Consider the following 16716-nt stretch of genomic DNA (forward strand, 5'->3'; position numbering starts at 1 on the left):
TGAGAGCTCTGTGAATGTCCCAAAGAAAAGTGGAGATAGCCTGTTTCCATTTCTGTCATTATTTGAGCCTTGAGCCTCATGCCTAGAAGGTGTGAAATTAAATTCTACTATTTAAACAAAGGAGATGTGGATGATTACTGAAAAAATTAGTAGTGGTGTGGAGCTAATGAAAGAACTTGAAATGCTAAAATATATGTGAGCTGAAAGGAATAGGGGGAAATCAGAAGCTTGTGAAAAACTGAATGATCAAATGGCTCTGCAAAGTATCTTGCAGAGACCCAGTCTCAAGCTGTATGGCATCTATGTCTATAACATACTCTCATATTCTGAAACCATTTCATACGGTACCCTTGTACCCTACATGGCATACTGTCATTGTCACTTGACATTTCAGCACAGCACACACCTTCTGCTTCCCCAGGTTTCTTACTTTCATGTGATTTATTACAAATTCCTGAATCTATTGCATACCTACCGATCTGTGTCTGAGCAAGAATTTGTGAGGGTCATTCAAGTAAAAGGGAGAAATTTGCTTATTTAATTTTGTTGGCCCCACCTCCTCATCCTCATGGGGCAGGAGAATAATTTTGCTCTCTACTCTCTAATTGACGTACTCTATTTTCATTCCCCCACCCCCAGGAATATTTCTGCCTCCTGTGTGCCCAGGGACCTCCTGTTTTTTGGCAGTACTTCATGGTATGTCAGTATTCCAGAGGTCAGCTGAGGATAAACTCTAATTGAAAGATATTAAAATAGGCTGCAAGGGACAAAAATTCAAAACCCCAGATCTATCATAATTTGTTACTGATGAAGCATCTGAGCTGGCTATGTCCTTAAAATATGCATCAGAAGTAATTTTTCAAACCTCTTCTTCAGGTCTCCATTGGCACCCCCAGAGGAAATAATTTCAAACTGTTCAGAGAGCAGCAATCCTGTTCTGGTCCTCGAAATCCTTCGAGCAACACACACCCACACACCAGCATTATTTTGTCACCTCCTCCATATAAAAACAAAACAGAAACGTGAGAACAGTGGGCTGGAGATAGAGCTGTGGAAAGTGAAGTTGGAAGGATTAATTATGTAATACGCCCCCTCTCCCGCCCTTACCCACAGCAACACGAGTGAGGTAAACCCAATCCTCCCAGCTGACAACTCAGAACTAAAAAATGCCCGGAGGAGTGAGAGCAAAATAAACGTGTGGGGAAGGTGGCGATGCACTCCTACAGAGGAAGATGTCATTAGGAAAAGGCTAAAAACAAGTTCAAATCACCTTTAGCCTCTTCCCTTCCCGCCCCACAAGACCTCTCCCTCCGCCTCTTCCCCCCTCCTCCCCCTGCTCCTCCTCCCCCCTTTTCAGTAGGAGCTGCAGCGGGATCGGGACTATATTTCTACAGTCCACGGCTATCTGACGGAGTGTGGATCCTCCTGAAAAACTTCAAGTAAAACAGGAGCTGGGAGCACACACACGAGAAGATATATTAAGAAAGCAGGTTTGCTACTTAACTCAGAGGAAAGAAGCTGGAGTAGACTTCTTCGGTTGCTCTCTAAGAGCCTTGCCGAGAGTCCTTGCAAAGAAAAGTGTTGCTGATTCAAAAGAAGAGGAGGGATGGGGAAGAAAAAAAAAATCGTGCATGTCTGTGTGAGAGGGAGACAACGTGTGTGTGTGTGTACGTGTGAATGCGTGCTTGTGTGTGAGAGGGTGTAGGCGACGGATGGGGGGAGCTTGAAATAATATTTTTTTTTCTACCAAAGACACGTGAGTGCAATTCCCAGCGAAGGGCACCAAGCTCTGCCCAACAGCAGAAGGGGTAGGGAGAGGGAAGGGGAGAAGAGAGGGAAGGGAAGAGGAGAGAGAAAGGGAGAGGGAACGGGAGAGGGGGGCAGGAGGGAGGGAGAAGGAGGAGGAGAAGGGATTTCTATTTCAGAAGACATTCATAGAAAGAGGGTGGCAAATTCTGTGACCATCTTTAAAGGAAGTGTCTTGGGACATAGAAAGAAAGAAGCCCAAAGAAGGAAAATAAAGGGCTATGATTTCCTTGTCCTGTTGCTTTGTCTCTGGCTCCCTCTGCCTCTGGAAGAGTAGCCACAGGACACAAAGATGCCCAGCTGGTCACTGCACGCCCAAGTTCAGTTTAGCTGGTGCTTCTCTCCTGTTTAGCCTGACTGCTTTCACTGAAGGGGAGGACTCATAGCCCGACAGCCTTATAGTGTAACCTGAAGAGTGTGTGCCGCCTCTCTCTGCCCACCCCAAGAACTCGCTGGAGGTGGAGGAGAGGGGAGAAAGAGGAGGACTTGAAAGTGCCCGAGGAGCTCCCGATGCTAAGAGGAGACAAATATTCCTGTGGACGACGCAGAAGGGACAAAGCTGACTGATTTATTGCTGTTTTCCATATTTTTTTTTTCTCCCTGTCCTTTGGCGTACACCAGTGTTTGGAGATCTTTGAAAACACAAACCTAAACACCAGCCCCGAAGCCCCAACCCCTTGGCTAGCTCTTATGGGAATGAAACACTCCTCCCGCTGCCTGCTCCTAAGGAGGAAAATGGCGGAGAACGCTGCCGACAGCACCGAGGTAAGGATGCGAGCCGGAGCCCGGCGCCCGCGCTCCCCCAGACCCGAGCACTGATCCCTAAGCAGAAGCAGCAGTAAGTGCAGAAGAACTTTCCCAGCCCCTCCGTCCAGCTCCTGCCTGCCTGCTATAGTTCCCTGCATTTGCCCCCCTCCCCCCCACATACTTCCCCCCGTTCCCCTCGTTCCCTGTAGAAGAGAAGTTTGCGCCCCTGCCGAGCGCTCCCGGCGCTCGGTCGCCCTGCTGCGGTGCCGCCGCTCTCACGGCTGACCTCCGGGAATTTGGCGTGCCGGGCGAGGGAGGCCTCTTGGGGTTGAAGGGTCCTGGGCGGAGCAGCGGGGGTGCGAGCGGCGGTAAAATCTCGGTTCTGAGAGGCCGAAAGGGACAGACTGCTCTTCGCAGCACCTTGGCCAGCTCCCGGTGCTTTCCGCCGGCAGCCTTGGCTAGGATTGTCTGGGGGGTCTTTAGCAGCATTCGTCTCTGCAGCATCCTAGATATTACCAAGCGGAGCTGCCCGGGGCGGGGGGTGTCCGGTTGGCCTGGGCATCGCCGAAAATAGCTTTGCATTGCCTTCAGGCCGGGAGGGTACCCTGCGAGTCTCAGGTTTTTCTGCAAGAAATCTACTCCCCCCCCCGCCCCCCCACCCGTTACCTTCTGTTTCCTCAACATTGGGGTTGAGCAGCCCTTGTTTACTTGTCTGGGGCTATCTTGACCCCACTGAGACTTCTCAAGGGATACAGCAGTGTGTGAAGCCTCAGGTCTGGAAAAGCAGAAGGATGCAGGATGCAGTCCCAGCATCTCTGGGAGCATGTGAGAAGGAGACAGGCGAAAGTGTGAGCGTGTGCCAAACTCCCTGTTTCTATTAATAAACTGTGCCTAGCACTCTGACTGAACACTTAACACATGGTTAAGTGAGATGCAGCACAGCCATGCACAGACACAAAGGACATTGCACCCCAGCCAACTTTACAACGTTGCCCTTACACACACGGGTGGCATTGAACCTTCTCCCAAGTTGCCCTGCAGGGGTAATAAAGAGCAAAAGCATCACTTCAGTGTGAGTGAACACATAACTATTCCATCCTTTATTATTTCAACATCTCTGCCAAATGCCTTTTCCTTTCAGTTAGTCCTCCCAGTAGGTGTCTTGCTCACTCATGAATTCCACATTTCTCTTTGCAATAATGTTCTCTCTGCTTGACCTTCATAAATATGCCTCCTTTGCCATGCCAGGTGAAGAGCCAAATTTTCTTAAATGAATATGATGTAAGCACTTAGTCAACGAACATGCCTGTTACTGTGCTACAACCCCATGGAGTACTGTTTGCAGAAGAGGCATCTATAAATAGCAAGAAGTCTGGCTGCACATCTGTAAACTGTCATAGTCCTGACAGCTCATATTGCGTTATAGGTCCCAGGATCCCAGGACAGGATTGCAATGAAAAACGTACAAGCATAGACAGTTCCTTTCAAAGCCATTTTTTTCAATGGAAATCGGTTTTAGACAGGGAAGATAGGTGAGAAGAGCTCTTTAAACATTCCTCTTCTATGTCAGTTCACTCTTAGCACATTTTTGTTGTTTAATCATGTTTGTCTTTCTGTTTGTGCAATGCTGCACACACTGCAATGTTATTTTATGGAGAAGGATTTTTTAAACAATGACAGATTCATTTCAATGATGCATACAAGTTAGAAGAATATTAAAATGCTGTGCTTCGTCTCCTTGGAGTACCCATCAGTGACAGATTTGTGAAGTGAGAGTGAAAATATTGCAGATTAGGCATATCCTGCTGCCCTTCTACCTTAAGAAAACCAAAAGGGATACATTTGTAACACGTGCCTGGATATTTTCTATTTTAATAATTTTCATATTTCTGATATATACTGAGAGAAGCAGTTTGCATATGTGCAGATGTAGAAGTGCACTAACCAAAATATGCCAAGACCTTTGAAGATCTTTCATTTGTCAAGCATCTATATTTAGCAAAGTCATATGATACTAGTTTGACCTTCAAACCTGTATTTCTCTAACTTTCTCTTGAAGTTAGCAAATATTCTGTGACAGAAGGAATGCAGCACAAAATATCTCACTTTTGGAGTTACCGCAGTGTGAGAGAAAATTCAGAATTGGTATAAATTTGTTTCATTTGAAACCAATGGGGTACCAGTAATACTCATTATTTGATGCTAAATTTCTGAAGAACTTTGATGTCATGGTGATAGGCATGATGTAAAAGATATCGTCCATAATGAGAGATGAAGAATTAAAACATTTAAGAAATGGTCAAAATGCCCCACTTCCAAATCATTCCAAAGACCTTCCAGTTCTTACTCAGATTGATTTGACCTAATTACTTATGCTACAGCTTCATAGTACATTTTTTATATTTGCGGTTTGGTGCTTTTTTCTTTTAAATCTAACACAACTAAGAGCATGAATGTAAGCTTTGGTCAAATATGGTAAGTGTTCTCTTTCAGTAGCAGGGCAATTTAAAACAATATATTAAGTCAAAGAACATGGACAATACGTGAGAAACTTTTTATTCCCTTAACTACCCTTTGATGACCACAGTGCTAGGTCTTTAGCTTAAAGAGCTTAAAGAAATGATGACAACAAATACAAACAAGGGAAAACCAAAGCTACAGTAAGACAGTACTCACTGTTTCCTCAAGCAAGAAGACAAGAGAGTAGCATTACCACTCACCAGCATTACTTCCCAGTCAAGGAAGACACATCATGTTACCAGAAAACTTAGAGAAAGGTGCCCCCATGGTACAGATAGTTACATTACCAGTATTCCTGTAGCCTTACATCTTGGTCAAGTGAGTGGATGGTCTTGGATCAGGCCCTGAATAGTTTTGTAATTTTATTGTACAGATAACAGCCTGATATCAGTCCATCTGTCAGGGTTTAAGTGTAACTAGTGGGTTTTTTGTATATGTTTATAGTAACCCGAGTGGTTTGTATAAAAATAAAAGTCAAGGGGAATAAACCCTTGACTCACTGAAGAGGTTACGGGGTCCCATTAATAGGAAACTTGCTAAAATAGTTTCAGATCCTTGTTTGAAGTGTGCAAGAAATGCCCTAGTCCATCCCATGAATTTAAGAGAAATTCCTCTGGAGCAAAAATTGTAGAATCTCTCCTCAAGATATAATAGTGAACCTCTGTATCTTTTGTCATGAAAGGACACTTTGTCTGAATAAAACAGGACTGTTTGCATAAATAACAGATGCAAAATTGAGTTCTCTGCAAATAATTAAAGACACTGACAGAAGACAAAGTAAAAGAGAAACAGTACTTTGTAGAACATATGCATGAAAATTCTGCAAAATTCATGACCTGCTGTAGATTTTGTTTTCTGGGTGTTTTTATTTTAAATGTATTAAATGAAAGCCTCATTAATAGGAGGCCTGATATCAATGATGGGAAAAAAATTGAAAGAAGTGTGTTTTTGCAAGTGTGCCTGAATGTAACTTGTGAACCTGTGCCATGTGAAAGGAATAGAATCATAGAATCATGGGCAGAGGCATCTTCAACTAGATTAAGTTGCTCAGAGTCCTGTCCAACCTGATCTTGAATGTTTGCAGGGATGAGACATCAACCACCTCTCTGGGCAACCTGTACCAGTGTTTCACCATTGTCATTGTAAATAATTTCTTAGTTATGCCTCATTTAGATATAAATGTAGTCTAAATCTATCTTCTTTTAATTTAAAACCCTTATGCTTTGTTCTATAGTAACAGGCCCTGCTAAAAAGTCTGTTCCCATCTTTCTTACAGGCCTCCTTTAAGTACTGAAAGGGTGCAGTGAGCACAAAATGCTCAATAGCACAAAGTGCCAGGGTTTATGTGCACATCCAGAAGACATAAACGTGTAAGAGGCTAGTTGCTGACTGAAACAATTCTGGAACTTGAAACTGGTCTGGATTTGTACAACGTACTTGCACAGTAACTTCATAAAAAGCAATATCTGTACCGAAGACTTTGCAGTGTCTGTAGAGAGAAATGATTCTTTTATCATTGCTAAGAATGGAGAGATTAGTTAATTTATTTGTGGTAACAAAATAGAGTCCTCACTGAATGTCCTATTATAGAAATGTTGGGCTTTGGTTAGACTTGGGGTAACATGCTTAACATCCTCCTCCAGATAAACTGGTTTGGTATCATGCAGTCCAGGTCAGTGAAAGTAACTAACTGCTCAGTTATCAGAAGAGGGGAGTTCACAGTGTCCTATCTACATGAAATCCCACCATACCACTACTGGAGTGGGGAGGGGGGGAGAAAGAGGTTGCAAAGTCTGTTGAAATCATGAGCTTCTATTTGTGATTCATGAGTAGGAAGAGGGGGTTCTCCTTAACAAGTTACCGATGGACAAATTAACAGAAGCAGAGCAGGCATGTGCCTAACAGAGAACAGTGGACTGAATTTATTCAGTAAACCTAAGCTTTGCTCCTGGCTATTACACTGTATGGTTTTGGAGATATAATTTAATCCCTCTGATCTTTCCCATTTATACTGTTGAATTCTGTGATTTATTAGTGAAGGGTGTTGTAGAAAATTCTTATTTTTTATTATTAAATTGCCATATTTGAATGAACATTAATGAGTGGGTGATGTTTATCCAAAAGAGAAATAGCACTGCTAAGTACTTCTTAGACTAACAGAAGTCATGAAAGATCTGGCATGATGTCAGATAGCCAGCTGAAGAAGCAGCTTTTGACATAAATTTCAATCTTACTGAGTGGTGTGCCACAAGCCTGTGTCACGTAACTTTGAACAGGAAAACTTGTGGTAGCTGGTGTGTGCAAGTAATATAGGTGAGCTACAGAGACCAGACCACTGGCTCATTTTCCAGATGTTTTGCAATGCTGACAAGGCAGTCAGAAAGCCGACCCATAATGTCAGAGAGAAATCTTTCACTGTGGGTGTAGCCAGATTCCCAAGGGCTATAGAGGCAACTCTGAATTACAGCAGGGAATATTCCACTTCAACACATTTTGATCCTTTACAATGCTCCTACTAGAACTATATAAACCATGCTTTTAGGCTAGTAACAAGGCAGTTCTAACATAGTCATAGGGGTTTTTTTGGGTTTCTAGACAATTTAGGAGTGGAGGAGTAGAAATATGTCTCTGAGCTATCTTCTACAACTTCAGCTGTGTAGAACATTAATTTAGCTCAGCTGAACACATAGCTGAATGCATGCCATTCCTTTCTCAAAGTTAATACTAAAAGCTCAAGACATTGACCATAATATTTTGGCCCCATTGAAAAAATAAATTTTGGTTGGCATTAATAATATAGATAGGATGAAGAAACATTTATGCTTAAGTAATGAACAACAGCAACCATTCAAAGCTGAGTTTCAAGATAAAAATATCTTAGCATGGATCATCCTGTGCCAGCATAGGTTTGTTTTAGAGAACAGCATTTTAGTGTCAAGAAGAGTCATCTTCGTGACATCATAGGCCAGATCATATTGCATCATTGTGCCAACACTAAAAGAGAGATTCCATGCTAGTGAGTGGGCTTATAAAGGCTCTTTTTTTCCTAGCCTCAGTCTGTGAAAAGCACCAAACACTTCAAAGAAGAGAGTAAGAAATTCTGTCGGTTTGTCACCTTTGTCATTGTTCTACATCCATGCCAGAAATGAGCTTAGCAATAGCTCACATGCCTTCCAGTGCTTCACCCTCAGCTTGATAGTGAAAGAGGAAGGCTTGTACAAGCCTACTGGTACAGGCAGAGCAGAGAAATACATGGAGGTAAAAAAGCATTGAGCTTATTCTTTTCATAAGGTTTTGCTTTGGCCTTTCTGAGTTTGCAATGAAGTTCAGTCCATTGACAGATGAGGTAATGAACAGCTGAAGGGGGTAAGTGATGAAACTCGTTGCTCCTACTTCTGATTCCAAAGAGAATCCTGCTACCTGCTGTCCTGTTCACTAGCTTTAATGCTATCTTTATTTTGATCTAGAGCTTTGGATAAAATGAGATTGTCTTTTCCATAATTTTCTTTCTTTGGGAATAACCTCTAAATAACAGAAACAAGAAGCACTCATCTGAAGGAAGCAAAAAGGAGATTACCCACTAACCACTCCAGAATGGAGCAATTGCCTACCTGGCTCTTTCCCATGTTCTTGAACAGGTACTAGTTGGCTTCGTGGAGTCTCTTGGCATGTTATTGCTTTCAGACTCTGGAATGGGAGCTTAGTCACTTTGCAGTGGCTATGAGAGGATGGGCATCATTTCACCCTTAGTATTTCAGTTTTAAACTGCAATTAAACTTGTGGAGGGGCAGGTGCCGGTCTCTTTACACTTGTGACCTCGTAACAGCATGAAGCTGACTCAGGAGAGGTTTAGGTTGGACACCAGGAAAAGGTTTTTTACCCAGAGGGTGGTTGAGCACTGGATGAGGCTCCCCAGGGAAGTGGTCACAGCACCAACCCTGTCTGAGTTCAAGAAGCATTTGGACAACACTCTCAGGCACGTGGTGTGATTCTTGGGGTGTCCTGCACAGAATCAGGAGTTGATGATCCCTTTCTAACTCAGTATATGCTATGATTCTATGATTTAAGAGGTATAGATTTGTTTCTTAGCAGCTAGGTTAGTCAGGTCTCAGTTTTGAAAATCAAAAAATCAAAAATTTTAAAAGATATGTTTTTTCCGTGATCTAAATAACTATAAAAATAGTTTGACATTATTGAAATAGTCAATTGAAATTGAATAGTTTAAAAACTCAATTTGAAAATCTGGATTAGAAAATCTATTTATCTTCATTTTATTGCATCAACAATTTGGAGACTTATAGACCAGAACTGGAAATAAGGTAGACTCACTTTAAGTTTGCTTTTCTGAAAACTCTATTAAGTGCAGAAATTAGAGATAATTTTGCTTTGTATTTTGCGCTTGAAATGCTAGGTGATCATAAATAAAATCTCAATGTATTTGCTTTCCAAAATGAAGAAAATATTTCAGTAACAAAACCTTTGCAAGGGTATTATGTTGGGAACAAAATGTTTAGTTAAAATTTTTGATGGAGACACAATAAAGAAGGTGAAGAAAATAATTTTCTCCCTCACTTAAAATATCCTACCCTGCAGTTAAGACATGCACTTGGAAGTTTGTGTGTATTGAGGACTGCATTGTACCTGGGACTTTTTAAAAGAAAAGGTAGCACTTCCCTCTCTTGTAACAGTATGATGAAAGTAAACATATACTGATTGGGAAACAGTAATATGTAGTGGTCTCCAAGGACTAGTATTGAAGAGTTCTCTCAGTGGCCACAATGCACACTTGGGTTCATGTGTGACTTTGCAGTTCTCCTGTCCTTCTTGTCCTTTTTTGGCCATACAGCTTACATTTCCAATAGGAGAGCTCAAACCCAGACTGAGAGCCCAGAATGACATGTGACCAAGCCAGGGCCTTCCAGCAACAATCCACCAATCCAAATTTATTTCTGTCGTGGACCTTCTCATTTAGAAAGGAGGAAAGGCGATGTTAGCATCTATTTCAGTTTCTAGTTACATCCTTGTATTCATCAATCCATTGTGAAACTTGACCCCAGCTTGGGATAAAGACTAGCTGCTGATTTTCTTCTCCTCAGTCACAAACAGGGAAGTAATTACCCTTCCTGTAACACATTCTGCACTATTTCTGTTTGAGAACCACATACGTCATGATGTGCCCTATCTTAGACATGAGCCTGTCTGAAGCACAGAATACGTACTTCTTTTTTTTTTTTACTCTGAGTTACATTAGGATATATCAGGAATAACACCACTGAGTCCTATATAAATAGGGATCACAATGGTATGCAGAAACACAGACGTGTTGATTAGAAAGTACTGCTATAGAACATCTCATGCAACCTCATACGCAGTGTAGAATAGTCACCAGCATGTTAGCCATTGCTGTTTCTAGCCAAGTCTTGAAAATAACAAGCACAAAGATTCCACTGCCTCTCTAGGCAACCTATTTCAGTGCTGCACAGACCTCTCAGTGAAAAAGTTTTTCTTGTTGTCCTATCTGAACCTCCAAAACAGCAGGTTGTGACCTTTGCACCTTGTTATATCGTCTGCCGTTATTGAGAAGAGTTTGCTCCCCTTGTCTTTGTAACTACCTTTTAAGTAGTTGCAGGTTACTATTAGTTTGTCCCTTAGTCTACTCTTTCACAAATCAAACAAGTTCAGCACATAGTAATTTCTTCTTACAGGTCGTATTCTCTGGCCCATGACCATTGCATGATATAGTTAATCAATTATTAATCTCGCAAATAACAGATTTACAATACTGTGAGAGAGGCTGACAACAAAAGCTTTTACCCCACTATTACACCTTTGCACACACGTCTGAAACCCACCTCAATCACCATTCAAATAAGTAGAACCTGAAAAACATGCAACACTCCTCACTAATCTCCATGTCAGGATTTTGAGCAGCACCTCAGCTCCACCTCACCACAGCTCCACATCAGGCACGCACTCTGGCTCTCACCTCACCTCACCTCACAGTCACATTGTCATTGCTGAACCTGAAATATTACTGAGAAGATCATTTTCCTAGCTTGCTCTTTCAACTACATTACCTTTCTATTTATATCTGAATTGCTGAATCTTTATATTCTATTAAATCAAAAAGCTGATTGTCATTTTCAAGGCGGTTTGAAGCATATGTCCTGCTACCTATCTGAATCTCTTATTCAGTACCAAGAGATTAATTCAAGCCTCCAGTGCCAAACTCCATCTCATGTTTCTTAGATTTTTTTAATAATACTAGTATCATGGACAGCGTGTATGCTGTTTTAATGGAGGTTAGCCTAAAAAGTGTGAAATTAGGCTAATGGGTTTATATTTCTGTTTTCTCCATATATGACAATGAATCTCTGTCCTGCTTTTCTAACAGATTTTTTTTAAGTAGATAAACTTGATGGAAGACAAAGATAGATAAGGATCTAAGTAAAGAAATCTCACCTATTGGGAGATTTTCATGAAAACGTGAAACTATTCTTGTAGCCTCAGTACCATTATTTTATTGAAGAAAAAAATCTCTGTGCCATCCTTCTATCTTTTAGATCTGTTCCTTTCTCAACAAAAAAAGATACTGCTCCTTAGTGCTCATAAAATATGTCTTTGTTGCCTTGTAAAAGGGAAGACAAAAGTATTTATGTTTGCAAGACCTATTTCCACCAGGTAAAACTGAGTATTCTAACCATGCCTACTGGAAACAAAGGCATTCTAAGCTCAAGACAGGTTTACCCTCACGTAAATGCAACAGTTTCAGCAGAATTATTTGTGATTTATATAGATTCAAAACCAGCTCACATCTATATATAAAATTGTATATAGAACAATGAATCACCAGTGGTTTTGCTCAAGAATAGAGTTTTCATCATACTGTTTTGTGACTGTATAAAAATGTTAGGAGCGTACTTTCCTGTATCCCTTTCTTAACTGTATTTAAAAGATGGGTCTAAAATAGCAAAAGCTTATTCGATTATTAACACAAAACTAAAAAGGTATGATTTATATCAACATGGCTATCAGCAACTGCTTTTGAAATACACTACGTATTTAACAGGTGTGTTATAGAACCCATTGTAGTTAACGTAGCTCACTGAAGATTTTTGAACACTTCAGTAAATGTTTGATTAATAATGCAAGAAATGCTGAACACACTGGTTTGCTCATGTGTGTCAGTAGCACTCAGTATGCTTATTTATTGTAGAATCAAGTTCCATGCCAGCAGGGTATTTAAAAACCTTCCTTATCTACCTTATATAATATGGAGCAGGTGTAATTCCACTGAAGTAGTGGTACTACCTCTGTTCTGAATGATAGGTACATATCCATTTTCTTAAATAACTATTGCAAACACATTTAAGTCAAGTGAGGCATTTGCAGCCCTCTTCAGAACAAATATTCCAAGCCTGGAATTGACAGGTTATTAATCTCAGTCTTTTCCAATGACATTTCTCACACTAGGTGAAACAAAACCAAATAATATTTAATGGCCAAATATGAACAAGTATACTTCATTCCCTCAGTTCAGGAAGGATATTGAGGTGCTGGAGCAGGTCCAGAGAAGAGTAACAAGGCTGGTGAAGGGACTCGAGCACAAGTCCTGTGAGGAGAGGCTGAGGGAGCTGGGGTTGTTCAGCCTGGAGAAGAGGAGGCTCAGGGGAGACCTCATCACTCTCTACAACTCCCTGAAAGGAGGTTGTAGCCAGGTGGGGGTTGGTCTGTTTTCCCGGGCAACTATCAGCAAGACAAGAAGGCATGGTCTCAAGTTGTGCCAGGGAAGGTTTAGGTTAAATATTAGAAAGAATTTCTTTACAGAGAGGGTGATCAGACACTGGAATGGGCTGCCCAGGGAAGTAGTGGATTCTCTGTCCCTGGAGGCTTTTAAGATGAGACTGGATGTGGCACTGAGTGCCATGGTCTAGTAACAACAGTGGTGTTGGATCAAGGGTTGGACTTGATGATCTTGGAGGTCCCTTCCAACCCAGCTGATTCTATGATTCTATGATTAGGCTAAATTTACAGAGCGGTTAAGAACATATGTGTTGGCCTTGCTGTAAATGAAGACTAGTCTCAAAGTATACATGATTACCTTTACAATCTGAGAAAGATTAATATTTCTTTCTCCATTACTAAGCAAACTGTCGTGGTTTAACACCAGTTGGCAAACAAGTACCACACAGCTGCTCCTTCACTGCTCTAACTCACTGGGGGAATAGGGAGGAGAATCAGGAGGAAAAAAAAATAAAACTCGTAGGCTGAAATAAGAAGAGTTTAATAATAGAAAGTATAATATAATAATAACAACTACTGATACTATTACTAATAATACGTATTTTAATGAAATGGAGAGAGAGTGAGAAAAAGAAGTGATGCACAATATAGTTTCTTGTCACCCACTGACTGATGCCCATCCCATCCCTGAGCAGCAATCAGCGGCTGCCATTCATCTCACTCCGGTTTATATATTGAGCATATCCCCTTGGCCAGTTTGGGTCAGCTATCCTTTGGGTTATGCTCCCTCCCAGCTTCTTGTGCACCTCCTCTCTGGCAGAGCATGAGGCACTGAAAAGTCCTCACCTTGCACTGCTCAGCAACCACCAAAACATCACTGTGTTTTTAACAGTATTCTCATACGGAATCCAAAACACAGCACTGTACAAGCTACTAGGAGGATAATGAGCTCTGTCCCAGCTGAAACTAGGAGGCAGACTTATGAGAAGCTTTCTTTTACTGGAATTTTGAAACTTGATATTTAAGTTTAATTAACTGCTTCAATGCAGTTACAAAATACCATCACCATTAAAAAAAACGTTAATATTCAGTGTAGTTCCAGAGCCTGATAAGTAATGAATTACCAAAAGATATTCAGTTACACTATTTCAAATCAAGAAATTTACTCTGCTCCTCATCTTAGAACTAAAATGCAAATGCGATGTACAACCTTAGTTCTGAGTGAGCAGGACTATGCTATGTAAGAATTCAATAATTGCCTTACCATTGTGATAATTTTTCATTTCAGCCACACAGTTCCTTAAACACTCATTAGTATGCTTACTTACAAAATCCTTGAATATTACGTACAGTTTTGGTCACCACAACATAGGAAAGACATTAAGCTGTTAGAGAGCGTCCAAAGGAGGGCAATGAAGATGGTGAAGGGCCTTGAGGGGAAACCGTATGACGAGTGGCTGAGGTCACTTGGTCTGTTCAGCCTGGAGAAGAGGAGACTGAGGGAACACCTCATTGCAGTCTATGACTTCCTTTTAAGGGGAAGAGGAGGGGCAGGCACTGATCTCTTCTTTGTGGTGACCAGAGACAGGACCCAAGGTAATGGCCTGAAGTTGTGTCAGGGGAGAGTTAGGTTAGATATTAAGAAAAGGTTTTTCACCCAGAGGGTGTTTGGGCACTGGAACAGGCTCCCCAGGGAAGTGGTCACAGCACCAAGCCTGACAGAGTTCGAGCATCATTCGGACAACACTTTCAGGCACATGGTGTGACTCTTGGGGATGGTCCTGTGCAGGGTCAACAGTAGGACTAGATGATCCTTGTGGGTCCCTTCCAACTTGGCATATCCTATGATTCTGGAAATTACCTACCAGGTGTATGTGTGTGCATACATATACCTATACACACAATGTTTTATATTTAAACAAAATTTGAATTGCATATTATGCTGTAACATTCATTTCTTTGTGCACGCATGTGCACCCATGTTGTCAGTGTTAATAAAACTGTGTCAGAGAAGACACTATTGTGCCTATGTGGGCTCATACATGGTAGAATGATAAAATCCTGGTTAAAGTCTTATACCACATCAGATTTTTATATATATATATATATATATACAAGCATATATATATATGTTGACAGAGAAACTCTGTATTTAAAAAGGCAGTTTCATGGAAAACTCCTAGCTTTAAATTCCTTTACCTCCTTTATATTCACTGTGTTCCTCGGTATGGGTGTTCTGACAAAACTCAGTTTAGTTGTGGAGAATCACAGGAGGATAAACCCTTCCATTTCAAGTTGAAATAACAAACTCATATTTTAGATACAGCACTAGCAGAGCTCTAAAATATGTTTAAATTCAACTAACTTGGTGAGCTGTTAGGAATAGAGGCTCCCAATTCAGAAAGGGAGCACTTAAAAATATTTGTCTGTTTCAGTTTAGATCACTTCCAAGCATTCATACCTTTGATTCAGCAATTAAATACAATTGGTTTTGTTTTCTTAAATTCTCTAACACCTACACGTCTCAGAGGCCAGAAAGTTCCCCACAGGATCCTCCACTTGCCAGCTTGGTGTTTGTTGCAAATATGCAGCACTCCCACACTTGTCCCTTATGTGCTTCACATTCACAAGTCTCCCCGGGTATAGCGGCACAGACCCCCTGCCCAGGGAACCCTGGCCTGGACCCCAGGCCTCCCAAGTCATGGCTATTCCAGCTTAAAATTTGATGATGATTATGCAGGTGCATGGATGGAACTTCGAGGTAACTGGTCCAGTAGAAGGTGTCCCTGCCCATGGCAGAGAGGGTGAAACAAGGTGATCTTTAAGGTCCTTCTAGACCATACCATTCTGTGACTGTATGATGGATCCAGGCTCAGTTCAGTGGTGCCCAATGACAGAATCAGAGGCAACAGGTACAAACTGAAACACAGGAGATTCCTTCTGAATACCAGGAAATGCTGTCTTACTGAAGGATGACTGTACTGGCACAGATTGTCCTGGGAGATTGTGGAGATCCTGGGAGATAATCAAAAGCCATCTGGGCAAAGACGTAGGCAACTTGCCTGAGGTAGTCCTGCTTGAACGGGGACGTTAGATCAGATGACCTCCAGAGGTCCCTTCCAGCCTCAACGGGTATGTGATTCTGTGAAATCAAGCACAAGATACAAATAAAATTGAAGAGCTTAGAGTTTTATGTATCTATTTAATATATCACATTCATCTTCTTTCCTTGGTTGATATTTTAAAAATCTGGTAAATCTGTAACAAAGGAACACAGTCCCTGGTTTTCCTCAAACATTTAAACCTGTGAAATGCTGAGTATGTTCACATCTCTATCAACTCTGGGGTTTTTACACCTGATGAACTGAGCCCTAAATAAAATAAAAAGGACCAATGATTTATTACAGTTGCTGGATTGTACAGTCAGTACAACCCAGAACAAAGGAAGTTATGTCAATTAATTACTTAAGGTACTAGTCAACAATTCTATATTTAGCTTTTATTACTTTGCATTATTTTAAGTTTTTTAACTTCTGGATATGACTTCACTGGCACAAATTTAAAAACCAAAGTCCTGCTTTATCATTTGTTTTTAGTGAGAAATCCTAGGTTACATAAAGACAGTATTATTTATTTGGACCTTTTTAAGGAGATAGAGGAGATGCTGTTGTCAGTTTCTGTTTTTCTTCCTTCAATTTTTAATCATTTAGATCTTTCTCCATGGTATGGTCTCCAAAGCAAACCCTATTGTTTGTAATACACAATTTGTGTTCTGCTGGTGGCAGAACATTGCATTCCTCTGACTTGCATCATGCTTCAGAGTTCTGCTGAAAATTATTGTCACTAAAAGGAGAAAAATAAGCCCTTTTTTATGTATTGCTGAAAGGTTTTACCTCCAGT

At 41.1% G+C, this 16716-nt stretch overlaps 1 protein-coding gene across 4 annotated transcripts in view; it reads left to right on the forward strand.

Annotated features, from left to right (window-relative positions):
* Window positions 1-1373: 1373 nt before the first annotated feature.
* Window positions 1374-16716, forward strand: part of PRMT8 (protein arginine methyltransferase 8) — a 57359-nt gene continuing 42016 nt past the window's right edge. Inside the window, exons 1-2 of one of the 4 annotated variants that reach the window (XM_018074747.2) lie at window positions 1374-1808; window positions 2428-2571. In XM_018074747.2, coding sequence (XP_017930236.1) covers window positions 2497-2571 — 75 coding nt within the window. In that variant the 5' untranslated portion in view covers window positions 1374-1808; window positions 2428-2496. Of the gene's footprint in view, window positions 1809-1903; window positions 2572-16716 lie in introns of those variants that run through there. The other 3 variants (XM_008921114.3, XM_018074749.3, XM_018074746.2) reach the window with 3 other exon arrangements.

The sequence above is a fragment of the Manacus vitellinus genome, unplaced genomic scaffold, assembly GCF_001715985.3.
Source record: "Manacus vitellinus isolate BGI_N305 unplaced genomic scaffold, ASM171598v3 scaffold_83_pilon, whole genome shotgun sequence".
NCBI lineage: Eukaryota > Metazoa > Chordata > Aves > Passeriformes > Pipridae > Manacus > Manacus vitellinus.